This window comes from Mauremys reevesii, linkage group 18 (assembly GCF_016161935.1).
Source record: "Mauremys reevesii isolate NIE-2019 linkage group 18, ASM1616193v1, whole genome shotgun sequence".
NCBI lineage: Eukaryota > Metazoa > Chordata > Testudines > Geoemydidae > Mauremys > Mauremys reevesii.
In genome coordinates, this window is record NC_052640.1 from 23,674,965 (window position 1) to 23,702,486 (window position 27,522).

Consider the following 27,522-nt stretch of genomic DNA (forward strand, 5'->3'; position numbering starts at 1 on the left):
TATTATCACAGAACAATGATTCAAGTGCTAGAGAGTAGGAATATTGGAAAGAAATGGTTACATATAAAACAGTGTAACCTGTTTTCTCGAGCCTAAACTTCCCTAACAAGGCATTCCCGTATCTCCTACAGGCTAGCTTACCCCAAGGCCTTTTCCAAGCATTTTCAGGTAGGTTGGCTGAGATCCCATCTCATAAGATCAAGCCTGCTGGCGGCTTGTCCTCACAGATTGAAGGAAACCTGTGGGTTCATCTGCACCCCAGATAGAGTTTCAAAAGTGCATTTTCTTATTTCTAAACAGGAGAACCCCAGTGTTTTTGGTTTTTTCTGCAAGCTCTGCTATCTATTGATTAGCATTTTGTTCAGGCTGTGAATGGGCATCCATTGTGAACCATACAGTACTCAATTTGCACATGACCGGCCAGAGAGAGAGAAGCATCTCTTCCTGACAGGAGTATGTGGATCATCTCTTGGTGACCTGCCTTAACTCGCAGACCTAGAGGTCATAATTTTTAGCGTGTGTGTGTGTGTGTATATATATATATATATAACAATCTAAGAAAAGAATGATTCCAACCAAATATATGGAGACATGTTGAAGAGAGGCAAGAATTAAAGAAAAGATTTCAGCAAGAATGAGACAATAAAAGAGCTATTCTGCAACAAGGGTATAAGGACAAAGACAAGGAAGTTAAAAGATCAGCCAAAAGAGATAAGAGAGGGTGGATGGAAAATAAAGCAAGAGAAGCAGAGGAGGCAAACGCAAGAGGAGATTTAAAAAATATGTTGTCTAGTATCTAAACAACTGACATCCCAATTTTTGAACCATTGTAGCATTGTGAAGGCTTGAGATGGTACAATTTTAATGACAGAGGAAGGACAAAGAGCCCGTTGGATGGACCATTTCCCGGCTGTGCCTACCCACTAACATGCACTGAGAAATGTGACGGAATAGTGGACTTGTATCATTAGAAGTAATCGCTACTGAGGAAGTAACTAAGGCGTTGTCTACACTACACAGCTTTAGCGACATGGCTACAGCTGTGCTCCTAAAAGCCGTGTAGTATGGCTGCTATTTGTCGGCTCACCTGCCGACAAAAAACATCTACCCCCAACAAGCAGGGTTCACACTGGCAAAACTTTTGTCTTTCGGGGGTGTGTGTATGTTTAACACCTCTGACAGACAAAAGTTTTACCGTTATTGCCAGTGTAGACATAACCTGAGGCTGTAAACCAACTGAAGAGTGGTAAAGCACCAGGCTATGGCAAGGCAGATGCTTAGATGCAGTGGTGCGAGTAGAAATCATTTCTTGCCAGTACTGCACTCATGGGATGGACACAAGGGGGGGGGGCATGTGACCTCCCCATGTGACCCTCCATGTGACTCCTCCCCACCCCAGCCCAGGGCCCCCATACTCTCCCTGTCGTCTCTGACACTATACAAAAATCAACATGCTTAACTACTCACTTTCCCCCCAAATATGTAGTATTCAGTCTCTTTATATGGAATACGGGAGTTGGGTGAGGAGCCATTTCAGCACATGTAGGACTTATTAAAAGACAAATGTTAAGTAGAACTGCTTTATGCTACTGTACCCAAAACACTGCATTTCAATGGGGGATTCAACTTCCTTTATAGGAACAGACTCCTGAAATTTACCAGCCCACAAAAGTGGTCCATAGTCATGCAAATAGTCCTATTGTCTTCAATGGGATTGAGCAAATGATTAAGGGTTTACAGGATTAGGTTCCACGTTTGTAAATTGTTCTGGATGAAACTGATAATGCCTGAGCTGTCAGGTCAGAAGGAGCTTCATTCGAATAAAATCTTTGTTTAAGTTTGTTAGCATATGTATGGTGCTGTTAAAGCCATATGAAGAATGAATGTCCTCCCTAGCCGAGTTCTGCTCCTTTAAGGAGCAGAGCGCAGCCCCGCCCCACCCCAAGTCTTTCCGGTTCCCCATACCTGCTACAAATCTCTGGCTGGTACTGTGTACTGGAGGGTACCACCCTACTTGAACCCCTGCTTAGATGTTAAAATCTGGAGGAAATGATGGTGAATTACATCTGCAGGTTGTACAGGGTGGTTTGGGAAAAGGAGATCTGTCCTAAAGGCTGGAGAAAAGGTGTTATCTGCAAAATCCATAAAAAGGGGAACAAAGCTTATAAGCAATAACCGGAGAAGGGCCACACCCCTACGTGTTCCTGGAAAAGTGGTTTGCCTTATTGTTTTGAATAGAACGAAAACCACCATTGATAAAGTACTCAAGGAAGAACAGGCTGGATTTTGTTCTGGTTGGTCATATTCAGACCAGATTATCACCTTGAGAAGACTTATTGAGACAGGCTTAGAATATCAGCAGTAGATGGTTTTTAATTTCCTTGATTTTATGAAAGCATTTGAGAGTGCCACAGATAAACTCTCTGCAAGTGCCTGAGTCACTGTGGAATTCCAGAAAAGATTGTTAATTTGATAAAAGCTTTGTATGATGAATGTGCATGCTGCCTCTGGACAGAGATGGGGAACACCGGATGGTTTAATATTGCTTCTGATGTAAAGCAAGATTGTATACTATCCCCACTTCTCTTCTGCATTGTCATATAGACCTTATAAGAGTGACAGCTGCTGCCAGTGACACTTGGTTGGTGGTTTGGGGATGAGATAGGCTGCAAGACTTTCTGCAGGTGATATAGTCAACTGGATACCAACTCAGATGGAATGAAAAGACTCTTCATGAACATAAAGGCAGAAACTGCCAACGTGGGACTTTGAAGACCAAGACCATGGAAATAGGAGAGAATGCTGTCAACACTGACAGATGTGTGATTGATGGAGAAGAGTATGAAAGAGTTGATGACTTCGTCTATCTTGGAAGTACAATATCTGCTAATGGCCAGCTCATGGAGGAAGTGAAGGGAAGAATTGGCAAAGCCAGTAGATCATTTTCCCATTTGCCAAGCATCTGGAAGAGTAAGAAGAAACATTTACCTACTAAAATGAGGTTGTGCAATCCTATTGTCCTTCCATCACTATTGTATGCTGCGGAAGCATAGCAGATGGTGGAAGTACACAGACAAGGAAGCTGAATGCATTCCACCAGCATTGTTTAAGAAGAAACTTGGGAGTTCACGTAAGCAGTGTTGCACTTCACAGTCCTGCAGACTCAACAATCAGACAGAGATGGCTGCAGGTCTGGTCATGTTATCAGGCGACCCATGGCAGAAGCTCAAGGTACACCTTCGATTGGGTCCCACCCGGAGGGAAGAGAGGGTGCGAAGGACAAAGAATGATTTATCGCAGGACAATTTATGATGGAGCTAAACACCTTGCTCTAGAGTCTAGAGAGACAGCAGTGGGAAATATAGGTTGTCTTTATGTGCCATTAGGCAGAGGAGATTCTAAAGCTGATGTGGAGCAGGGATTTTAACCCAGATCTCTTCCTTCTCAGATGAGTACTTTCATCGCTAGTCTATGGGATATTCTGCTGTAGGGCTCTCTGAGTCTTTCCTCTTGAAGCCTTCCCACACTGTATGAACTACAAGCAGTCATGAGGCCAAGGACAGAATGACTCCCTATGCCTGTGGCCAGGGCATGCACTTGGGAGGTGTTATAGTATTTATACAAAGTGGAACAGCGCCAACAGGAGAGATTGAGGGTCCCACACCCGACTACCCCATTGCCCGGTGGTTAGGGCTCACACCCGGGAGGTGGGAGACCTGAATCCAAAACTTTGCTCCACCTCAGGGACGGGGGTGGGATTGAATCTGGTTCTCCCACATCCTAAGTGTGCTAACCACTGGGCACAGCGATGTGTGACGTGAGGCCTGAGCCAGTAGACATGCTCAGAATACACCTACCAGATCAATTCCTACAGGCAAAATAGGCAGGAGGAATGCAGAGTTTGAGGATCCTGCTGGAGGTTAGGTGGGAGGTAGGCACCTGGCAGTTGTGTGTATGCCCAGCAGTGGAAGTTTAGACACCTAGGGACCATAGTCCCGTGCAGGGTTAGGCAGCAGTTGATCAGGGGTTTTGAGCATCTAAATTTTGGACTTAGGCCCTAAATCTCTTTGTGGCTCTATCCCTAGGAAAGCAAAGCAACTGCAGAGAGTCCAGGTCTGATGAGAGACGCATACAGGCGAATGTCTTAGTTATTTTAATTTCCACCAGGTTTTCATCAAGAGCAGGAGTTTGGTTTTTGACCTAAGATGTCTCCAGACATGGACTCTCTCCCGCTACTGTCAGTTTTGCCAGAAAGTTTTGCAGCCAGTTCTAGATAACTCTGCATCACCTCACATACAGATCAAGCAGGAGGGGTGACAGACCAGAACTCTGTGATGTTCCACTGTGGAGTGCCCTTGGCGTAGATGTGCCCCTGAAGTTTACCTGTGGAATGTCCTAGTCCAGGCTCCACCACTAATGCAAACTAAACTTCTAAAACTGGAGCAGGCGAGAGTAAGCACCTAAAGCTAATCTCATACGCTAGATCAAGCTTCTGAGACACACCACGCTTCTCAGCTACACCGCACAGCCAGGCTGAAATAAGCCCCTAAACTCTATTAAAACACACAAGAGGAAATGAGCTCCTCAACACTAGACCAGACTTCTGACTCAACTGAGCTCCCCAACTAGATACAGGCAACCACACAGCTAAACCAGACTTCTCCACAAGCTGTCCTTTCAAACTAGTGTAAGTGCCTCATTCCTGGTGCAGGCTGTACACTCCCTTAACCCCACCCCTGGTAGGAACAGACCAATCAGTCCCTTCTGCCTGCCTAAAAAAAAGTCTTATAGCCAGCAGCAAATAGGAAGAGCCCTTTTAGTTTTGAGCAAATGCCACTAGCCTGTTGCCCGAAGGTAAAAAAGGAGGTAAATCTGCAGTTGCAAAAAAAGGCTAATATAATTCTAGGGGGTAGTAACAGGAGTGTCGTATGTAAGACACAGAAGGTAAGCGTCCTGCTCTACTCAGCTGGAGTACCGTCTCCAATTCGGTGCACCCCGATTTAGGAAAGAGGTGGACAAACTGAAGCGAGTCCAGAGGAGAGCAACAAAAATGATCAAAGGTTTAGAAAACCTGACAGTGATGATCGCCTTCAAATATGTTCAGGGCTGTTATAAAGAGGCTGATGAGCCATTGTTCTCAGTGTCCACGAAGGTAGGACAAGATGTAATGGGCTTAATCTACAACCAGGGAGATTTTGGTTAGATGTTAGCAAAAACTTTCCAACTTGAAGGGTAAGTTAAGAAAACATTGGAGGTTTTTAAGTTCAGGCTGGACAAACACCAGTCAGGGATGGTCTAGGTTACTTGGTCCTGCCTCAGTGCAGGGGGCTGGACTAGATCACCTCTTGCGGTCCCTTCCAGTCCTACTTTCCTATGACTTTATGACTTTTTTCCAGATAAGAGCAATAATAGGAAGAAAAAGGAGTTGTATCCCAGCTGTGTGGGCCGGGTAATCAGGCTCTTTTCCTTATCGATCCTTGGGACTATTAAAAGATTTTAAAGGTAATAATTGGAGATATACCAATCTCCTAGAACTGGAAGGGACCTTGAAAGGTCATTGAGTCCAGCCCCCTGCCTTCACTAGCAGGACCAATTTTTGCCCCAGATCCCTAAGTCTCCTCCTCAAGGATTGAACTCACAACCCTGGGTTTAGCAGGCCAATGCTCCCTAAGTGGCCTCCTCAAGGATTGAACTCACAACCCTGGGTTTAGCAGGCCAATGCTCAAACCACTGAGCCCATTTAACCTCTGATGAACCTCCCTCCAAGGTCTTCACAGTCCAAGTCTGCAGTGATGGTCATGGTGTTCTGACCACATCCAGGGCGAGGGCACGGCCCTGGAATGGGATCGTGTGGGAGTTTCAGATCAGAAAACAAGCCTTGGGGCCTTGCGTGGATGTGCTGTTCAGCAGTGGGGGAGTCACAGTTCAGAGAGTTCTGTGTCCCTCTCTGGGCCCCTCCTTGCATAGGGCTAAGCCAGGCAGGCCTGGCCCTCTGCATGGCTGATTCAGGCCATCACACCTTGTTTTTAATACCAATGGAAAGCACTTTCTTGTCCCTCTGAAAGGGAACCATGGCAGCAGCAGGAAGGTATCTGGTGCTTGGCCAGCTTGTTCAAACATCGTTACCAGCTCAGGGAGTTCCCAGGGTAGGCGGTGAAAGTTGGGGCTGGTGCATTTTCTCTTTAGACTATCATAAGTGCCTGTGTTCCTGTAAATCTCTGCGAGTGCTTTTCCTCTTGCGCGGAAGCCTCGGGAGCCTGACCAAAGTACAGAGCAAAGAAAAAACAAACAAACTGGGACTTAAGCTCCTTGTGGGAGTGTAATGAGAGAGATGTCTGCTGGGGAGCCGTGGGGCCAGTTAACAGGACAGAGCTGCTTCCTTCCCGCTGCACCACGTGTTGGTGGAAGGAGTCAGCTGTGTTTCACCATCTGTTCTGGATAGCAGGTGGGGCTTGTTCCCCTAGGAAGAGTGAGAGGCCTCACTTTACTGAGCACAGCATTGGAGGACCCTGTGCTTGCACAGGTGGAACCAGGGCAGCATTGGGCTTGCAGAATCTATATGACTGGGGACTCTCAGAGCCTAGGCTGAGGGGCTTGCTTGCTTGCTGTAAAAGCGGTGTCTGTTCTTGTAAATGGATCACGTGCACCTAGAACAGCTGGCGTTGCTGTTCATAGTAAGACCATGGTGAGCAGGGCCTTGGGTGGGCTCTGTGCTTTGGGGAGGAGTTCAGCTGTGGGCAAACCTGGTGGCCTCCTTGTCATTTGTGGGTGACATACACCTACTTTTCCCTGCTCCCCAATGGGCTCCGTGCAGCAGAAACAGATTGCTTCTGCCACGCTCTGCCCGGACAGGGAAGGGTCATGGCTAAAGTGAAACAAGGGCAGCTAAATCGCTGTGCTGACTGCTTGCAGCAACCAGAGTTCAAAAATGATGCTTCAGCCGTTCCACTGTGCGTGTGCAGCTCTTTCTTATGCTCCCATGAGAGCCGAGGGTTAGCAAAACTACCATGCAGCCCAGCAGTGTGGGGCAAGTGGGGAATGTCCTCAGCTGGCCTGGGTTTATCCAGTGCTCTGCTTACACAGGCTGTCAGAGGGGACTCCAGTGCGAGGTGCAGGGGAACGGGAGCAAGTCCTTGTTGTCCAGAACAACTACCCAGTTTGCAATGTTTGTCCTCTTACAAAAGCCTTTTTTTTTCTTTAAAGCCCTTCTTATGTAAGAATAAGAAACCTTTTTAAGGGGCGTCATTGAGTTAAATATCGTACTTGGGTCAGGATGTCTTTTTACCTGCTCTTCCAAGCAAGAGCGATGATTTCCAGCACTGCAGGAGATTAGACAGTCAAAGGCTGTACCTCACTTGTCCTTGAGTGGACTATGCCCTGGTAGAGGTGTTTGTAAAGTCTCAGAAGGATCCTGTCCCCCTCAGATGGGAACACTGAGCGTGGCTGGGGGTGGGGCACTCACACCTGGAGGCCCCAGTTGAGATCTGAAGCCCATGGTGGGAAGTACAGCACCTAGCACCATGGGATTCGGATCTTGAGTGGAGCCTCCAGGTGCTAATGCAGCACCAACCCTGTGCTGGGTGTTCCTCTGAGTGGTGCTTTGGGTCTCTCCCAGAACACCCAGGTGGGAGTGTGTTTTTATAAAAGATTGTCACCCCGTAAAGCTTGGCGGGGGGGATGTGGGGACGGACACTACCGCTAATGTTAACAAAAACGGGCTAGAGTTGGAGTGGAGGTGTGTGGAAAGGAAAAAGGCCTTGTGAAGAGAACTCCAACTGCTGTGTTCATTCCAACCTCTTCTCTCCCCCCTCCCCATTTTTCAAACACTGCTGATTATAAAAGGGCTCTAAAGTCAGAAGGGGTGTGTGTGTGTGTGGGGGGGGGGGGAAGCAGGCACCTCTAGCATTTAGTGCCCTTGTATGTCTGAGCTCAACTACAGGGCCCTTTAGGGAATGGGACAAGACGCTTCTTTTGCTTAGTTTCTGTCCTTGTTTTGGGGTATCAGTTGTCTGTAATTGATCTATGTAGGGGTCAGGCGGGTAGGTGCCATAGAAATCAATAAAACAAACAGCAACTCACACGGCCACTCGTGTACTGGCTTCTGCTGCTTTGGGAGCAGGTGGCAGCCTGGTAGAAATAAAGGAAGAGGCTGGCACCACCTGCCTTTCGTTCAAATAAAGTTACAAATCCCCTGGCTGAATTTTCACCCACCTAGGGCCCAAGCCTGCAACCAGTTTCCCCAGTGATGTCAGTGGGAGTAGTCAAACTACTTCTTTATTGGCTTAGCTTTAAAATAATAAGGAGCCCATCCAAGAGACTTGGTGCCCTAACGCATCATTAGCAGCACAGTAAGACCCCAGCAGTATTACAGTGAGTATTTTAATGGGAACTCCTTTCCTTTCCAGCTGCCCTTGGGGAAGTGCCCTCAGCCCGTTCCAGCCACGTCTGCAGAGTGCCCAAAGGTCACCAAGGCAGGCTGAGAATGGGGCCAGGAGCATCCTCTGTTCTATAACGAGGGGGGAATGTGGCGCAGGTGCCCCTGCTGCCCATAGCTGTGGCAGTGTGACGTGGGGAGAGAGGCCATCCCTCAGGTAGGCCGGCCCCAGGCCTGGGAGGAGCATGAGTTTGAGCGCTCAGTCCGCTGGTGCCCGTTTCCACAACAATCGGAGCAGAATGGCTGCTGGCAGCCAGAAGCTGAAAACCTCACGTCCGTTTCAGAGGGGCTCTGCCCGTTTCATGGTCTGACCGTGCTCCCATTGACTCAACGGCAAATCTGCCTTTGACTTCGGTAGTAGCAAAATGGAGGCCTAGGTTTGTGAAGACCAACTGCAGGGTGGAGGGCCCAGTTCTTAAATGCTGATGACTACAGACAGGTCAAGGCACCTGACCCTCCCAAGGAGTAATAAGCGCCGGGGGAAAGGTCAGCCGGGCCAGGTAGTACCTTTAAGAGCACGTCTTCTACCTCCCTGATGCCCGTTGTGTCGCTGCTGGGATGCTGGTAACAGACCTCGCTTCCCTGTGTCTTGTTTCAAACGCTCTTCCGGGGCTTAGAACTTGAGAGAGGTGAGATGAGCCCAACACCTCTTCCTTAAGGGGACACTGTCAGGTCAAAAAGCATCGGCCTGATTCCTGCCTCGTACTGCGGAGTTGTTTCTACCTGTGCACGGTGGGTTCGGCCTCCCAGATTGGCTTTTCCTGCTCGCTTTGCATGGGGGTGGGGACCGCACAAGGCACCAGGGCACGGAGAATGGGGCCTCACGTTCTTAACGAGCAGATACCCTTCAGGTGATTTATTCAGCACCTTCTGATTATTACAGCAAAGGAACTTGAAACTCCAACTCTCTTTTCACCATTGGTGCTGCATGTTTCCCTTTTGCCCAGCGTGCTGAACGAGGCAAGTCAGTTTCACTCTTGTACAGAGCTTCCCAACCCTAGGGATCACCGGGATCTTTGCGGAAGAGATCCCCTCTTCCTGACCTGTGCATGAAGAAGCTATCAATGGGTTAGTCCACTAGCGCCCCCCGCCCCCATCCCAGGCTGCAATCCTGCTGGAGCCAGTGCTGCTTCATGCATGGATTGTCTACAGGCTGGGGCGGGAACAGTTCTGCAGAGACGCTGCTGTAGAATCTCCTGCTCTTGGTCTTGCTCCTCCCCGTACGCCAGGAAAGGGGTATCTCTAGAGTGCACTCCCCTGTGTCCCTTCAGGAAGAGCTCTGCTTGCAGGAGAGCCCCTTGGAGGGTGCCCATGGAGGGCATGCTTTGGCCCAGTGTCTCTGCTGAAGCCTGAAGCAGAGTCGTGAGGCTCCACCTGGCTAGGTGAGGACCCCTGCCCAGGCCTGTTGCCATGGAGAAGCAGTTGTTCTAGGGATGCTAGGAGGGGATGCGGATGTGTGGTTCCCCTTTGCTGGCCAGCAAGGGAGACCAGAGACCTGGAGACAGCTTTGGGGTTGGGGCGGCGAGTTAGGCAACCCCTGACTCCCAAGCTGGATTCTCCTTGTGGGTAAATCCACTGACCTCAATAGCATGACTGCAGTTGTATAGGCTGGGGTGTAACAACAGGATCTGGATTCCTGCTCGGCAGCTCCCTTTTCCCAAGTCTCCACCTTGACCTCAGACGTGGGAGACCCCCGGCCTGCTCCTATGTAAAGCAACAATTACAAAATAATGTTCAGTCCTCAGCTAGGATCCCGTATTGATCCTGGCAGCCCAGTACGCTGCATGCTGCTGACCCCCTTGACCTGGCCAATAATACCATCCCGTTGGAGGAGTGAGCGAATCACTTCACAGCAGAAGCCTGGAAAACATCACTTTAAAGACTTGCTAGGAGAGTGCTGCACCTGGTGCGTCTCCTTTGCGGCCTCTACTCCTGCTCTTAATATCTTTGAATTCCCCCCGTACCAAAACCCACAGTGTACGTGTGAGCTAGGTCACGTTTTCCTAGTGTTTACATTGATGCATCTACATTAACTGGAATGAAGTTCTGTCTGTGTGAGTGGAGAGACTGGCCCATAGGACACACACTGTTGCTGCAGTACTATATTTATTACTGAGGCAGCAAAAAAACCCAAACCCCTAAACTATACTTGACAAAATAAATGAACAAAACACATTGAGTGATGCATTATGCTAGGTTTCTGAGTTGCGTTCTTTTAGTTGATAGCTTGCAAAATCTTAGGCTTTCTGGGTGTGTGTGTGTGTGTGTGTGATTGTTTTTATATAGTCATTGAGCACCCAGGAGTGTGCTAGGTGTTATGAATAAAAGACACAGTCAGAGTCTCAGAACTAACCATGTCAGGCCCTCAGTCTGCATCATGATCTGCTAAAGCAGGCCCCTGTGGCAGTGCAGTGTCATGTTGACTAATGGGACTTGGTGAGGATTTGTGCTTGTCAATCCTGGGGCACAATGGGGACCACCGAGAGATAACAAGATAAGACAAACCAGAGGGAGGTGGTAGGGGGACAGGGCCCAGTGTTACTAATCCAGCCCCTGGGTTAGCTGAGTGGCATTGCACATAGCTTGGGGGGGGGGGGGGTTGTTGAGTTTACTCGGGGTGTTTTTTCTAATCCTTGCCAATTGCCTTTTAAAAAAAAATCCCTAGAACTTGAAGGTGCTATTTTGATCTCCGCTCTCTCTAACCTCTGCCCATCTGTTAACTCTTCTTTCCATGGTCCAGTGGTGCAACCTTCACTTGAGCTGCAATGTGAGGGTAGCCAATCAAGCTCAAAGGGAGTTCTGCCAGTGACTTCACTGGGAGCAGGCTGGCGCTCACTATTTTTAGGAATGGCCTGGGTTTTACCCTTGTATTTTTTGTAGCGCTATATGTCACATTAATACTAATGCATCTAGCAGGGGATGCTGTGGAAATGGGAAATTTTCAGCCAGGCATGTCCGGTAGCCTAGTGCCACCTAGTGTTCCACAGAAGGGGCACAGAATCACCAAGCTGAAAGCAATGAAAGGGAATTGCAGAGGGTTTCTTACTGCGATAGTGTCTTAAACTCCTTGCCAGACGGTGTTGTGAAGGCCAGTACTATAATGGGGTTCAAAAGGGAGCTAGCTAGATTCATGGAAGATAGGTCCATGAATGGCTATTAGCCAGGATGGGCAGGAATGGTGTCCCTAGCCTCTGTTTGCCAGAAGCTGGGATTGGGTGACAGGGGATGGATCACTTGATGATAACCTGTCTGTTCATTCCCTTTGGGGCACCTGCCATTGGCCACTGTCAGAGGACAGGATATTGGGCTTGATGGACCTTTGGTCTGACCCAGTAGGGCCGTTCTTGTGTTCTTATGACAATGAACCATACTATAATCTCTGTTTCAGTCTAACGCGGCCAGGGACTTAGCGTTGTTCCAGTTGAGAATCTGAAAGTCTTTGTTTTCTAACTGCGGTTGTCAGGGATGGCTGCAGAAAGATTTGAAAGGTGACATGGAAGGCCCTAGCTCTAAATGTGTGTGTGACCAGTGAGGAGAAATGTAGGTCTGTCTGTGCACCGAGCACCAAAAGCCCAAACGGCTACCCCAGTCCCCTGCAAACTGAAATGTTGGAATGATACCTGGTGGCAGACAAATGTTACGCTCAGGGAGTGTAATTATCCCATTTTACTGAAGCAGAATGTTCCTGGGCTGAGGTCACGCAGCACGGCCATGGCAGAGACAGCGGTAAAATCCAGGGATCCTGACTGCCAGCCTCTTGTTCTGACCAAGAGGCCCCACATCAGATGGCTGGGGGTGGAAGGGGAATAGCTCCTCAGGGCAGGGAACATGTTCTTTGATTCGCACCAGGAGGCACATGGCGAGCTGTTAACAGTAATAGTAATGAAGGGCGTTGATCCTGCCAGGCGCTGAGTGCTGTGGCCTGGCCCAGCAGTGCATGTAAAGGAAACAGAAAATTTGGCAGGAGTCACGTTGACTTCTGTGGGAGTGCTCAGCATCACCCAGGAAAGGAAGGGCGCAGCGATGTCTCCACTCCAGGGCTTTCTCCGGGAAGGAAGGCACTTCCCATGGCATGGGGCACTCAGTTCCCAATTGAAAACTGAATGTCCCAGCGCCAGCCTAGTCTCTGGCTGCAGCAGCTCCACTCGTCTCTCTGCAGGTGCTGAGGTTGGGCTGAATTCTAACCTTGGATGCTTCTGGCACCCACTGAAGTTCATTTAACCCTCTGTGGTCTGCACATGTGGGTGATGCAATGCATCAGTGCTGCCTTTGCACTGTAGGCTTGTCCAGTCTCCTGCGCTGATTGTAGATGTCGGCCCTGGCAGAGGGAGAGTTGAGCCGTTTGCTGCTCTGAGGACCGTGCGGGGATGGCGTATGAAAGCTGCCACTGGGGGGTGGGCAGGTTTGAACTGACATGGCTTGTTGCCATCACCTCTTTCCTGCCTACTTGTGCGGAGGCTGCAGATTGGGCTCTCTCCACGAGGCAGAATTCACAATCCTTAGTGTCTGCGTTTCTCACGTCATCCCTTTCAGTATTGCTCTACGAACTGGGAATGGGGCAGGTTGCTCCCGCAGATCCTTAGATGAGCTTCTGCAGAGCTATTAAGAGGGAGTGGGGTGTTTGGATCCCTGACTTTCCAGTGGAGAGTCCTGGGCTCCCATCCTACAAACTCTGGTGCACTCAAGGGTTACCCACAGGCATCAGCATTTGCTGGATGCAGGAGTCTTTCCAAGAACAGCAGTACAGAGCTGGTATTTCTGGAACAGAGCGCTAAGCAAGGGGTGGATCTTCCCCTCCTGCTAACTCTTCTTGGGACCAGGAAGAACCAGGCATGGGAACACTACTGGAAACTTGGCATGAGTAGTTTAGGAGCCGACTCTGGCTTGTGTTGAGCAGCACTTTGCTCTATGAACAGTGCCCCTGACTTCAGTGGGGCCACACGCGGAGTACGACGCTAGTCGGTGTGACTGGGGGGGGTTGCAGTGCGTCTGGCAGCTAAGGACTCTGACCTCTCCAGCAACACGTGCCATTCTCGGCCAGGCTCGGGTTTTGTTCCTGCAGAGCTGTGGGGCTGGCATGTGCTCTGGGTGGGTTTGTGCCTGTAAAGATTCAAATCTCAGGAAATATATGCAAATTGGCAATCCCTGGGGAGGTTGGCTGGCAGGTGTGGGATGCAGTGTTGAAACTCTTCAGCGTTAAGTGAGTGGTTGCCCTTTGTCTGCAAGGACGGGGGCCGTGGTAGCTTTGGGGGAAAGGGCAGAGTGTGTGTTTGCTGTGTGCCGGCTGCCTCGAAACGCCTTTCCCCTTCTCTTCCAGAGCAAGCTGGTCAAGTACTTCAGCCGCCAGCTCTCGTGCAAGAGGAAGGTGGCCCGGCAGGAGCGCAGTGCCAAGCTGGAGGGCTTCCCTCAGCTCCTGCACTGGTTCCGCATCGTGGACATCCGCAAGGAGGTCATGGAGGTAAGGAGCGTGCATGCCCCCCTCAGCCTGGAGCTCCTGCCTCTTGCCTCGCCCTGCAAGCTCCACCCAGTTCCCTCCCTCCGCCTCCTCACCGGTGCCTCTGCGCCTTCTTTCCTGAGCCCCCCCCCAACCCCTTGTGTGCCTCCCCTCCTGCAAATCCCTCCTTGGAGCCTGCTGTCCTGCCCTCGCCTGTGCACTCAGAGCAGGGTCTCTGGCTTCCTACGTGTCCCAAGTGCTTAGCCCAGGGATGGAGAGAGACCACTCACCACAGTGAGTCCGTACCATGCACTCAACTCACAGCGCGGTCTACAGGGCATTGTCCCTCAGGGCATGGCCACGTCCCAGGCGCACGAGTAGCTCCTCTCATTGAGCTCATCAGAGAGGTGGGTTTTTTTTTTAAAAAAAGGACTGAAGAATAAACCAAACCCAGCCCCCTGTCCTAGGCCATAGCGTTCCCAGGGCCGTGTGCCCTGACACGCTTTCTCCGCCCCCCAAACAAGCCAGTAATACAATCTGAGGTGGAAATGCCCCTTTTCAGAGGACGGCCTCGTTGCTCTTTCGACGCGGTGGCTCAGCGGGATACGTGGGTCGAGTTCTCTGAAGGGTCTGTCTGCACTGGGGCTGGAGGTGTAGCTCACGCTGATTGAGCTGGCGTGCGGAAAATCGTGTCGCCGAGGCAGCACAAGTGGGGGGCTGGCGATCCCCTCCAAGCCCATATGTGTGTACTCAGGGCAGCTAGCCCCTCCCATGCTTGTGCCCAACCAACTCTAAGAGGCTAATTAATTAAGATGAGCTATTATCAGCAGGAGAAAAAAAAGTTTTGTCGTGATAATCAAGATGGCCCATTTCAGACAGTTGACAAAAAGGTGTGAGGATATAGGGGAAATAGATTCAATTTGTGTAATGACCCGGCCACTCCCAGTCTCTATTCAAGCCAAAGTTAATGGTATCTAGTTTGCATATTAATTCAAGCTCAGCAGTTTCTCACTGGAATCTGTTTTCTATGCATTTCCATTCTATGTGTCTGATGAAGTGGGCTTTAGCCCACGAAAGCTTATGCTTGAATAAATGTGTTAGTCTCTAAGGTGCCACAAGCACTCCTGTTCTTTTTGCGGATACAGACTAACACAGCTGCTACTCTGAAACCTTCTCTTTTTAGCACGTTAGCTCGAGCAGAGATAGCTGTTGCCTCCAGCTGGAATTCCCACCTTCCAGCTCCAGAGCAGACACTCTGCGCTTGGAAAACGTTACCGAGCAGCAGTTAGAAAACCTCTCGGCTTGGGGAAAGCACAGCCTGAGATCCCAGCAGGGCTAGCACTGGGCTTTATCTTCCCAAGGTTGCCAGACGAAGTAGTTTCCTGGAGTTTAAGGCAAGAGGGGACCATCATGATTGTTTCGTGCGGCCTCCTGCCTAACACAAGTCCGAGAACATCAGCCGGTCGTTCCTGCACTGAGCTCCGTGACTTGGGGTTGAACTATATAGTGTATGTTTTAGAAATATTTGAGAAGTTTCCTGTGTGTGGCTCTTCCAATGAGACCTTGAAAACCAAGGTCCTGTCTTGTCTGTATGGAATTAAATACCTTAGGGCACTGGTTATGCTAAGGGTGGGATTTTGTCCCCATTCCCTTTTCCAAAATATCCCCTTCCTTTGCTCCCCCTGCTGTTGTGCGGTGTTTGAGGTGCCTTCAAACTGCGTGGATTGAAGCAGAGGTCCTGTAGAAATATGTGATCGGGTAATTATAGACTGTATCCTTAATGCATTTGCACAAGAGGGCAGAGGTAAGGTTCTGTATAGAATTATCTCTTCCCCTGCTCCTCGCCCCCCCCCCCCACTTTAAAACATGCTGCCTGTGTGCGTCTTTGCACTGATTTTTAATGTAAGGTGCCTGTCCAGAGGGCTGGGTCCAGCTGACTGGTGATGGGGCAGGGAACGTTCCATCTTGGTCATTGGCTCGTATCTGGCCCAGCTTGATAGTGACTGAATGTCGCTGGGTGTGAAGCGGGCTGGTGGTCTGTGGATAGTTCTTGGTGGGGAGGTGGCCAGGTTACGGAAGCCAGCAGTACGCCTCGCCCATTGCCCGGCAGATTGAGAACACACCCTTTGCGTTTCAGTAACACCTGCTAGGCAAGCATTATGGTTTGTGACACCCTTTGAAGCAGGCGGCCTTGTCATACAAAGGGGAAACCGAGGCTTGGCCACAGTCACAGAACAAGGTAGTGGCACAGCTAGGAGCAGAAACCAGGTCTTCTGACTCCCCGTCCTCTGCGCTAACCACTAGGCTGACTTTCCTGGGGACATGCAAACTGCTCAAGCACATCGGCTGGCGGAGTGTGTGTGCCCTTCTGCTGAACTGGCCCCCAAACTTCTCTGCTTCAGGTTATCCCCTAGGCCCTGTGGGCTTTGATCTCTTGTCTTCCACCTACCCAGCCCCAGAGCTCCCTCTCCTTCTGGCTGGTTATGCGCTAGGTGAGGGCAGAGGTCATGCTACTGCTCTCCAGGGCTCTGCAGCTGCTTCTCTTCCAGGCTTCCCACACTCCGGGCTCCTGAAGCCTCAGGGCCAGTCACACCTTTTGAATGCAGCAGCTCCAGCAAAGCGGGAGGCCCCAGGAAATGGGGTGCTGTAACCAGAGCAGCCAAAGGGCTGGGCAGTTTTGTCCACTGCTGCCTCCAGAGCGGAGCCAAGGCATCTTGTTCCTGAGTGCAGGATCCTGTGAGGCACTGAAGCCCCTTGCGGAAGGCACTGAGCCCCGCTAGAATCCGAGGGCTGTCCCCGATTCCCACACCCTCCGAGTGCCTGTCGCTAACTGTGCGTCTCTGGCAAGGCTGTAGGAAACCAGCAGAGGGGGAAATGTCCCCAGTCCCTGTAATATTTAATGCTTACACGGCACCAATCATGCAGAAGGCTTGCCAAAGCACTGCACAAACCACCATATATATGTAAAGAACCAGTGAGCTGCAGCCTGCTCTGGGGTGGAGCTACCGTGCTGTGCAGCGCTGGGGAGACGAGAGATTTTAGCCAAGGAGACCGAGGCAAAGCCTTACCATGGGAGAAATGCTAAGTGTGCTTTTGTGTTCTCCTGGAGCAAACAGGACCTTGACCTTTAAGGCCTCATTGAAAAGATAAAGGCTCAGTGAGCAGCAGGGAATTCATTTATTGGAAGGGTTGAACCAGCTCCACTAGTATTTGAACCTGTGACTCCAGGGAGTCAAGGTATTGAAAATTTCAATATCTCAGCCACGAATCCCCATCCACATAGGGAACCACCCTCTCTGGGCTGGCCTGTCCCGGTTCACACTAGACCCCAGGATTTCAATGCAGCCGAATCACTGGCTGAAGATAACAGGATCCTTTTTACAATTAGGTTTAAACACCTAGTCCCTATTTTGTAACCCCTAAATGGGGTGTAACCCCCGTTTGCCAGGGCTGGATTTTCATCATGCCTTTTATCAGGGTATTTAGTCTTCAGAATTCAACTATATTCTCCTCTTTCGTCTGGTGCTGCATTGGCTTCCATGGGGCCAATGTTATCTCTGAGTCCCCTGCTCTGCCTGGCTCCCCTCGTGCAGCCCACTGTGGGTTTTCTGCATTGCTGCCTGCATGCGGTGATGTGGCCACACCACCCCCAGTTCCCCAGTCAGTCCTGCCTTGCCCACATCCAGCACCTGCCCCTTCCTGTCCTGGCACCATCATGGGCACCCAGGGCCTGATTTTCAGTGATCTGGGGTGCCCCTAACCCTCGGACGGTCAGTGGGAGCTGCGGGTTCTGAGCCCCTCTGGCAACCTGGACAGTGTCATGGGGTGACTCAGGCCCTCTAGGGGTCTGTCTGCACTGCAGCTGGCAGGGAGCGTTCCAGCCTGGGCAGGCAGGCTGGGGCTAGCAGGGCTCGAGCTGGCTGGTGTGATAAAATTAGCAGTGTGGACGTTGCGGCTTCTCACCCACCTAAGCCCCGGGGTGGGAGCAGCTATTTTCAGTGTGCGAGTGTGAGCGAAGGTGGGGGTGTCTGTCTAGCCCGGGCTGGGAGGCCCACTCCCACCTGCAGTGTAGGTGCCTGTGGGGACCAGGTGAAGGGGGTTGATGCTCCTGAGGAAGGGACGGAGAGGCCAGGTGAGGAGGAGGTGAGAGACCCCGAGCCCAGCAGAGGGATGTTATATCCTTGGGGCAGCCGGTGTAGGAAGCAATCACTTGAGGCCAGAGAGCAGACAGCTAACCAAAACCTCCATTTTATTTACAGAGACAGAGAGCTCACTCAGCCGGTTGAAACCGGCTGAGCTATCCCTTAATAGTCTAACACAGTTGCCATAGTAACAAAACCCATGACAACCAAATACACAACAAGGGACAGGTCGTTAAGTGGTGGACTTTGCTTGGTGGATGAGGCTGGGATGGGAGGGAAGCCCCAAAGGGGCAGCAGACCGGCTGGGCTTTCTTACGTTGGCTGGAACGTGGGGGAAGGACACTGTGACACTGGAAGGGCGATGCTGCTCCAGAAAGAGCTGGACGTTAGGGGAGCCTGGCTGGAGGGCCAGGTCCCAATTGCGGGAGCCTGTCATGAAACCCACAAGAGCCGGCAGCCTGCCACAGACCCGCTTATGCTGAATGAGGCGTGCCAGCGCTGAGCCAATGGGACACCCATTCGCTGCCTCCCTTCCTTCCGCCCACGCTCTAGCCAGCCTCCTATGCGGATCTCCTGCCTGGCTGGGACGGCAGCTCCGTGAGCAGTACTGTTGTGCCCTTCTGGAGCCGCTGTCTTTGAGGATCTCCGAGCGCTTCCAGCACACTCCGGGAGCCAGGGCAAGGGCTTACGCCCACACTGCAGAGGGGTTCAGAGCGAGCTGTCTGACCCATACCATGTCCAGGGCAGACTCACAAATGGAACCCAGGAGTCCTAACTCCTAGCTCCCCGCTCAAACCACACTTGGGACCGGATTCAGCGTGGACAGCTCCCACGAGGCCACATTCAGCCTTAAAGGAAGCAGGCAAAAATCCCACTGGAGTTACTGCTGCCCCTGTCCAGCTGGCAGGGAAGAGCACAGTACGATGGGGGAGCTTCCAAAGACAGGCCGGCGCTGCAGGCAAGACAACCCGAGAGGAAAATGATTGCCTGGAGTTCAACTCTTCGCCACCCCCTCACGAGCGAGCCCTTCACCTTCTCTGTCCCGGGAGCGAGGACTCTCTTCGCTCTCCAGCCGCAGTGGCTGTCGCTCTTTGGCCTCCCAGCTCTTTGGCAAGTCACTTGCCTGCTGCTTGCCTCACTTTCCTGGCTGGTGAAATGAGGCTGGGGTACTCGGCCTGCCTCCCAAGGCGGCTGGGCAGGGTAGCTAACGATGCCGCTCTGTGGGATGGCCGGGCTTGCTAGAGGCCAGGCGTCCTGTCTTGGGGAAGTTGTGTGTTTGAGCCATACATCAGGCATGGTGGCAGCGGTGGGGAGAAGTCAGTGCTGAGGAGATTGTGGCTAGAGGGCTTCCACGCTTCCCCATGAAAATGGAAAAGATGGATGCACGTCACCAGAGTTTCCACCAGGGGGAGGAATTGCTTTACTAATTGACCGTTCTGCGCCCATCTGAGTCCTGTTGTAATACTGAACTGCGGAGTGGCGAGATTTCTCACGGCTGGGAAATGTGGGGTTGCATATTCAGCGGTGAGGCGGCTCTGCGATGCCACAGCAGCTAGAGGCAGTGCTGTCTAGTGGTTAGGGCCCAGGAGCTGTAGTTAGGACCTTTCCTGACCACGCTACTGATTCGCTATGTGAACCAGGGCAAGTTGCTCAGGCTAAAATGGTCATGTGTCTTCTTCACCTGGGACACGTCAGGCCTGATGGTCACAGGTGCTGAGCACCCGCAGCTCCCATTGACGTTGGCTGGAGTTGTGGGTGCTCAGCACCTCTGTACCACAGCCCCACAGCATCTCCGGTTTGGTAGCTGCTCCATGGGCTCTTCTGAAGATGTAGGTTTGCCCCTTCCATGCTTCAGACGCCCGTCTCTGTGCTTCAGAGCCATCAATCCGAGGGGTTACGGGAGGCCCAAGCCTTGTCCTGCCATGACGTAACCACCGACAAGCTCTCTCAAGGGCTTGAAATGCGTTAAAACTAATGGGAACGCGTTGGTAAATATCCTTCTAACTGCACTCTGCAGGCCAGGGCCTGCCTGGCTGGAGAGCCCCACCAGGGCTGGCCTGGCATTAATTCCCCAGGTAATGCCAGGGGCAGGGCTGGACCAAGGCAGTCCAGAGTCCTGGCACATGATGAGGTGGGGCCTCCCCACGGCTCCATCCCCACCACTTGGAGTAGCCCCCTTCCCCTCTCAGAGGCATGGCTAGTGCCATGGGCTCTCTCTTCTCCTCATAGGAGTGATAGCAGGGCCCCCATTCCATGGATGGGAGCGAAGTAATGACAAGAACAGGGGTCCATCCTCTCCCTCACAGGCAGGGGGTTCCCTTGATACTTACCTCAGCATCTGGAGTGTGTCTGCTTGCTGCTTTCCTTCCCCTGCCCCACAGAGTCCTTAGTCAGAGTGGTGTGGGTGTGGTTCTCCAGAGCGGTGGGTCTGGGAGTTCACACTACATTGAGATGCAGAGTGTAGTTCACACCTCTCCAAGCTATTGTTTCAGGCTCTTGGCAGACTCAGGCGGATGGGAATATATCAGTTACACTCAAGTCACATTTTCAGGCTTTTCTGCTCGAATCTGAAGACTGGAGACTTTTGTTTTAAAGTGAAAACTGCAATTCTGATGCAGCCACGACTGCAGGAGCTGGGACTGTAGGTGTGGGCTCGGCTAAGGCACACATGGCAGCTTCAAGCCCTCTGGAGTGGGGGTAAGAACCGAACTTCTCAAGGTCTAACTTGAGTTCAGTTTCTCTTCTAAATTTTGCCCCAGCACCAGCTGGATGAGCCCTGTGGAGCTCTGTGTTAGAATGGCCTGGAATCCAGCATAGGACGGTGCCTTTCCCACTGCGCGGTCCCAAAGCCCTCACCTTGTCAGGGGAGACTGCGTTTGTAGGGCCCACCCAGCAAGGTGCTAAACACCCTCAACTCCCATTGATCACGGTGCGAGCTGAGAGCTCTGTGCACCCTGCTGGATGGGACCCCAATGGCCTGTAGTAGCTCAGCCGTTAGAGAGAAATGTGCCTTTGTGATGATTCTTAGCACTGACTTTGACAGGTGCGCGCTCTCTTTCTTGGCACAAGGGTGGGTCAGTATTTCAGAGGGGTGGGCACTGGGGCAGAGAGAGGTAAATGGACCAGGCCGGGGTCACGTGGCGAGTCACTGGCTACATGTGGTACAGAACCCAGGCCTGCAATAGCTCAGAGTGCTTGGCAACTTACAAGCTGCTTTAGAGGGAATTCTCCCCACCCCTCCCCTCAATGGGCCGTGGGGTTTTTAACTTCTGCCAGCACAGCAACCTGAGACAGAAAGGTGGGATCTTGGTTAGTATCTTGTCTACATGAGATCAGAAAGCAGCTGTTTGGCTCTGCATATTTCCAAGGCTATGAACCTTTCCTTAATGCTGAAGCTCCCTTTGTAGGAAATCTATCAATGCAGCTGTAGTAGCCTCAGGGGTGAGAGTGGAGAGATTTCTTCCTATGTGCATGTAATGGTCTACAAGTAATTGGAGATGCTATAATAAAATTTCCAGTCCATACTCAGCACTGGTCCACAGGGTAATGACGTTTACTTGGAGTGTGTTTTTCATCCACTAGATATCTCTGGGCTGTATAGAGTTCCAGGTGTGATTGGGTCCTGGTAAACAACATGAGACAAAGCTGGAACTCAAGCTGTGTGGAAGCCTGTTTATATGTGCCAGTAGGTGGTAGCAGGTTTCTTTCTTAAGTGCCTCCTCTGTAGGAAGGTCTGTGATTCCATGTGTCATGGCACAGGGGACATGCTTTCCTGTTGCTGTTTTCTGAGATTGATTTGCAGTCAGCTCTCAGGATGCTTCTCCCTCCCTCACCCCTCTCCTGTCTCTCATCTCTAGGAAATCACCCCTGGCCAGCTGAGCCTGGAGGACCTTCTGGAAATGACTGATGAGCAGGTCTGTGAGACGGTGGAGAAGTTTGGGGCCAACAGCGAGGAGTGTGCCCGGCTGAATGCCTCCCTCTCCTGCCTCAGGAGTGTCCACAAATCAGGTGAGGAAGGCCTGTGCAGAGCTCGCTGCTTCTGCTGGGTCCTGTGGGCTCACTCATCTGCGGAGGAGTCCTCTGACTCTCTTTTAGAGATTTACGTTTTCCTTCTCTGGGTCCCCTTTGCTCCCTCACCCTCGTATTGACCCCACCTTGCTCCTGGCTGAGTGCGAGTCCCATGGTCAGTCTAATCAATGTTAGTCCTGAGCTGGCTGGAGGGGATGGGCCTGCTGTCACTTCACCCCCCACCCCCAACACCGCCCAGGTGAGCGTCAAAGGAGCTGGTGCTTTCCATCCAGGTCCTATTGTCCTGACACCATCACTTATTGTCTTGGTTGGCAGCCTCAGCAGTTGCCAGTGTGGTTATGGTGCATGGGCTAGAATATATGTAGTTAGTGCCTACCTTTGGGGGGGTTCAAAACCCTATAGATTTGCTATGAGTCTTCATTGAATTCTGTAGGTTTTTAGCGGGTTTCCTATATAATCTTTGCATCCTCCCTATTAAATTCCACCTGACTCTTCCATAGTGGGCAATGGGCAGTGGAGTGCAAACTGCCCCTCTCCCCCTTAGAGGCAAGTCCCTGAAGGCCAAAGCGGGGACATGGAGCCGCGCGGGGGAAGCTCCCGTGGCCTGCGTCCATGCCGTGAATAAGCAGAGACCTTCAGTCTCTAAAGCTGTCAATCTGGCCCCTCTCCCTCACGCATGGGGGAGATGATGGTGAGGGAATGCTCTGCCAAACTCTCTGAATGGGGCAGCTCGGTGACTTGCACGTGAGTGGAGGTGCCAGGGGACATGGGAGTGTGTGGCCTGGCCTGACCCTCGCCTGTGCTGGGAACTGTTCTTGTCTCCTTACCAAGCTGATGTCTTCACGTTTTGCCTTTCCTTCTGGATGTTTTCTGCTCCCTTTTGGGATGTGAGGATCCAGATTGAGAGGGAGACACACGTGCAGTCTGGGAGCAAAGCACTTGGTAATCAAAAGTTATGGCAAGACAAATAGGTCTGAGGCCATCAGTCTCTCTCAGCTTTGACAGCTCAGAAGGGGCCGGTCCTGGCTTCAGCTCACCAGAGACCAGGTTGGTAGCACAGTATGGATCCGGAGTCAGACCTGGATCCAAACTACCTCAAAGCTCAGGGGTGACTTGTCCCCGGGGTGCTGGACCATCTCTAGGCTGGATGTTTGTGAAATGCCCAGGACGTACTTCTGATTTGGCCAACACCATGTTGAAATGTGTATCTCTGCCGGGGATGCTGTTTTCCAGCCATATCATGGTCCTGTGTGAGCTCAGGCAAGTCGCTTAGGCCCAGATCCTGCAAACGCTTGGCTTGACACTGAGTTTTCCGAGGGAGGTCATGAAGGGTGCTCTTGGGCTCATGTGCATATGTCGGGGCTGTAGGCTCTCTGTTCTCCTGCTGGGAGAACTCGCCTATCCATCGCGCAAGGCTCTGAAGTTTGCATTGTCAGTGTTGGCAAAGCAATTTGGCATCTTTGGTGATGTGCTAGAAGGACCAAGTATCCTTACAGGGCAGTTAGCCATGTTGAGGCTGTTAAGTACAAGCGTGCTGCTCCAACAGGGCTAGGGGAAAATCTCCCCCCAGCTTGCGCTCTGCCTGGGGGGGTTCCCTGCACTTAGTGGGAAGAAGGAACTATCGTGCTGTAAGGAGACATTATTTAGCTACATTAGTCTTGGGTAAATTTGTGCTCCAAGCCTTCTTCCTCTGTCCAGCAGAGGGCCCCAGAGGTCCTTGAGAATGCGATTGCTGCTGGTGGAGTGCCAAGTCCCTTTCTATGAGGATGTGATACCGGTGCCATCTTCATCCACAGCAGGCTAACGAATGAATCAACGTGGAGCCAGGCTGCCTGAGAAACCAGAGGGGTTTTGCTGGAGCTGAGGTTTCCCCCTAAAATGCAAAGGCCAAATCCAGCCTTTGCCTTGCATTCAGTGGGCCTCTCTGGACTTAAACGCACTGGCGCTGAATTTAGCCTGAGATCTTTACCTAAAACGAGTCTTGTAGTTCTAATCAGAAGCTTCATGCTGGGCCTGATCCTCCAGGCCCTTCTATGAGTTCTTGGCTGTTTGCCTGTGTCGGGCCTGCAGGCTGGGCCTCCCTGTTCTTCAGCTGGCAATGAGTTTGGGCCCATGCGCAGTACGTCCATTATTGAACTGCAGCTGCTATTCTTAGTTTGTGTTCAGTCCTCTTTCCCCTGAAATTCCACTCGTCTCAACAATGTCTGGTGGGAGAGAGTTCCACAGGGTAACTGAGTAAAACAGTATTTCCTTTGACGTGTTTGAAAGGTATCTTCTTAATTTCAGTGAGCGTTGCCACAGATTGCAGCCCTGCTCGACCTTCTCTGCCCCATTCGTTCTCTTATATACCTAGATCTCCTTTAAACGAAAGAGCCCCAGCCTTTTAAACCTGTTCTTGTAGGGAATCTCCTTAGTGCCTCAGTTTCTCTTCCCTCCTGTGAACAGCACCTATAGCTCCTACTAGTGGCATGTACTTCCTGCTCAGATTAGCCCAAGAGGTTAATTCTGCAGGGACACCCTCTGGTGCCTGGAGCAGTGCTCCAGTGACTCATGGTGTCTGAAGGGGGCGGCTGGCCAGTTACGTCAGTAAAGGAGGCCAGTCTGTGGCTCCCTGTCTCATCTCTCACTCGGGTTTGCTCAGCTTCTTTCTCTCTGATTTCCAGTATTTCGTTTGCACCCACCACGTGTCACGTGGCGCAGTCCAGCAGTGGACGTGCCAGAAGTCAGTGGGCACTGCTCCGTACCACGTGTAAATTCCTGCCCAGGGCCACCCCGCAGCGGCAGCAGGCCAGTGACAGAATTGGGAATAGAGCCGCAGTCTCCTGATTCCCAGTCCAGGGCCCCGCCGAGGCAGAGCCGTGACTCTGCGTTGCCAAGAGAGCTGGCATACGGACGCCACTAGCAATTATTCTGCCAGTTCCTCACCCTTGCTGACGCACTGGGCTGGTGCTACCCATACCCAGGCGAGCCCTGCCCCAAGGTGTGTGCCTGCCCTGGGGTCTCTGCCATATAAGGCAACGGAAGTGGAAGGCGAATTGGCGCAGGCTGCGTCGGTGGCAGTGACACCAGGCAATACGTAGCGCGCCTTCTGAAGCGGCGACAGGAGCCCCTACCCTAGCAATCTAGCAGCTGGAGTTTTTGCTGCCTTCCTTAAATCTGTGCTCCCTGGGCCGGGAGGCGTTCCCTATCGTGTAAATGCTGGAGGACAGCTGTGACCGGGCACGTGCACTGGGAGCAGGAGGAATGTGATGGACATGCTTGTCTCAAAGGAGAAACGTCTCTCCCTCTTGCGGCAATCCTAACAAGGTCCCAGAACGTAGCTGACTGGGTAGTGCTCACCCAGCTTCCTTCCTCGGCCAGGTCCCTGTCCCCATCAGGAGGGCTTTCCGCCCCCATGTGCCATGCATCCTCTCGGCTGGCTTGTCCCCTGCTGACAAGCTGATGGGTTTACTCCTATACATGGTTCCTGCAAAGCTTTCCTCCTCCTGGCCTGGGAAGGTCTTTGCTCCATTTCCCTCTCCCGGAAGGAGCTGGAGTTCTGACCCACAAACGCTGCTGATCTCAGGGACTTGCTGCTGACTCAGAGGCCCTGGGCTGCTGCACTGACTCTGGAGTCCCTTCCGGCACCTGGCAGGGAGCATGAACCAGTGGCTGTCCCTGGGACGCCTTTTAAGGGTAATCCTACGGGAGTCTGGGGGTGGGCAAGGAAAAGCCAATACAACCTGCTCCTGCATTCTCCAGATGGGGATGGCCTGTAACCCTCCAGTCCCTGCCAAAGTTGGCCCCTGGCCATCGTCCTGCTGGGCCGTGCAGACTCAGAGCCCCCAGCCCCAGGGATGGGATGAGCTGGTGTAGTTTTGGCTGCACATTCTCCCCCATGCTTTCATCCGGGGGGGCTGGGCAGACAGCCACGTGGGCAGGAAAGGCGTGATCTGCCTCACTGTCTCTATCGCTTCCTTCCTAGCATCTCTCTGATGGCTGGCGGGTGCACTGCGCAGGCTCTCTGGGTGGCAGCAGAGGCGCCCTGGGATACCGAAGCTTCCTTGGGCAGATGAGCTGGAGCGTGGCGAAGTTGCAGCTCCCTTGGGGTGTGTCTGTTCTGCAGTTTGACACCCACGGCTGGCTCGTGCCGTCTGCCTCGGGCTCGCGGGGCTCAGGCGACGGGGCTGTTTAATTGTGGTGTACCCGGTTGGGCTCTGGGACCCTCCCACCCTGCAGGGTCCCTGAGCCCAACCATCTACAGTGCAGCTAAACAGCCCCTTAGCCTGAGTCAGCCGGCACGGGCCAGCCGCGGGTTTTAATTGCAGTGTAGACGCACCCTTAGGGCCCTGCGCTGCCGTACATGGCTCCTCTGAAGCTCCCTCTGCAATTGGCCTGTAGAATGTTCTTGGGGTTTGCCCCTGACCTGGGGGCAGAAGGAGGGAACCCCCCCAGGGTGGTGAAACCATTGCATCCCTCTTAATGGTGTTGGATATCCTTGTGCTTGGATAAGGGCTCTTCTCCCCTGCAGCCTGGCTGCTCCCTCGACCGCAGCCTATGGCCAAGCCTGAATTTGTGTGTGCACCAGCAGCGGGGGGTGTTGCAAGTCTGGGCTTGTGACTTCCCTGTAGAAGGAGGAGATGGGAGGGGGGTTGTTCATACCAACTCTAAATTCCCACCAGAGGTTTTTCTAAGTAGCAAATCTGCACCTGTGAGGTAGCTCTGCCCGTGCAAACCCCATGTGGGGGTGCCAGCATGAAGTGGGGTTTACACTAGTGTTGCTTAACTGGTTAATTACCGAATGAAACTGTGCTTCTGCGAACCCCCCATTTACCTGGTAAAGCTGCATTGCTGGAACCTTGCTTTGCACCAGTGCAATGTGACTATGAGGATGTAATGCCACTGGTGTGTAGTGGTGAACCCCCCACACCCATGCACTCAAGGGGAGCCCCCCTCCCAGATTTGCCCAGATACAAGTGAGATCAGCTGTCCACCCAAAGTAGTGAAAGCAGCTGGGAAAGGTGAACTCATGCCTGACATTTCCCTCCAAGCACAAGTCTCTTTACCATGGTTAACTCCCTAAATCCAAGCCTCTCTCGTGTCTCTGCCCTCCTTCCCTTTGGCATTTCGGCTAATTCTTCCCGATATTTGTCCAAGTGTATTGATTCTTCCCCTTGGAGCCCACTGCCGGACTTGAAATGTAAAAGGCTCCTAGCATTGTCTTTGCTTAAATACCTTCTGCTTTTAAAGCCTTCTGCAAACAAATACCATTCACCCTCAGTGAGAGCGCCGAGCCCAGAAAATAGCAAGGACGCCGTCCATATGTTCCTGTCCTTGTGCTTCCTGGATGTGCGGCTCCTGATCAGTTTCGCACATGGGGAGCAGACATAATAAGCATCAAGTATTCTGCTGCCGTGGCATTTTGCATGTTGAAAATGCTCAGTATCCTTTGCTTCCTAGGAGCCAACGTAGGTACCCTCTGAACATCCCAGCACGTGACTGCG

The 27,522-nt window shown here is 52.0% G+C and overlaps 1 protein-coding gene across 2 annotated transcripts in view; it reads left to right on the forward strand.

Annotated features, from left to right (window-relative positions):
* Positions 1-27,522, forward strand: part of KSR2 (kinase suppressor of ras 2) — a 265,078-nt gene that overhangs the window by 20,282 nt on the left and 217,274 nt on the right. For both annotated transcript variants that reach the window (XM_039505836.1, XM_039505837.1), the window contains exons 2-3: positions 13,752-13,892; positions 21,868-22,018. In XM_039505836.1, the coding sequence (XP_039361770.1) occupies positions 13,752-13,892; positions 21,868-22,018 (292 nt within the window). The remainder of the gene's footprint in view (positions 1-13,751; positions 13,893-21,867; positions 22,019-27,522) is intronic.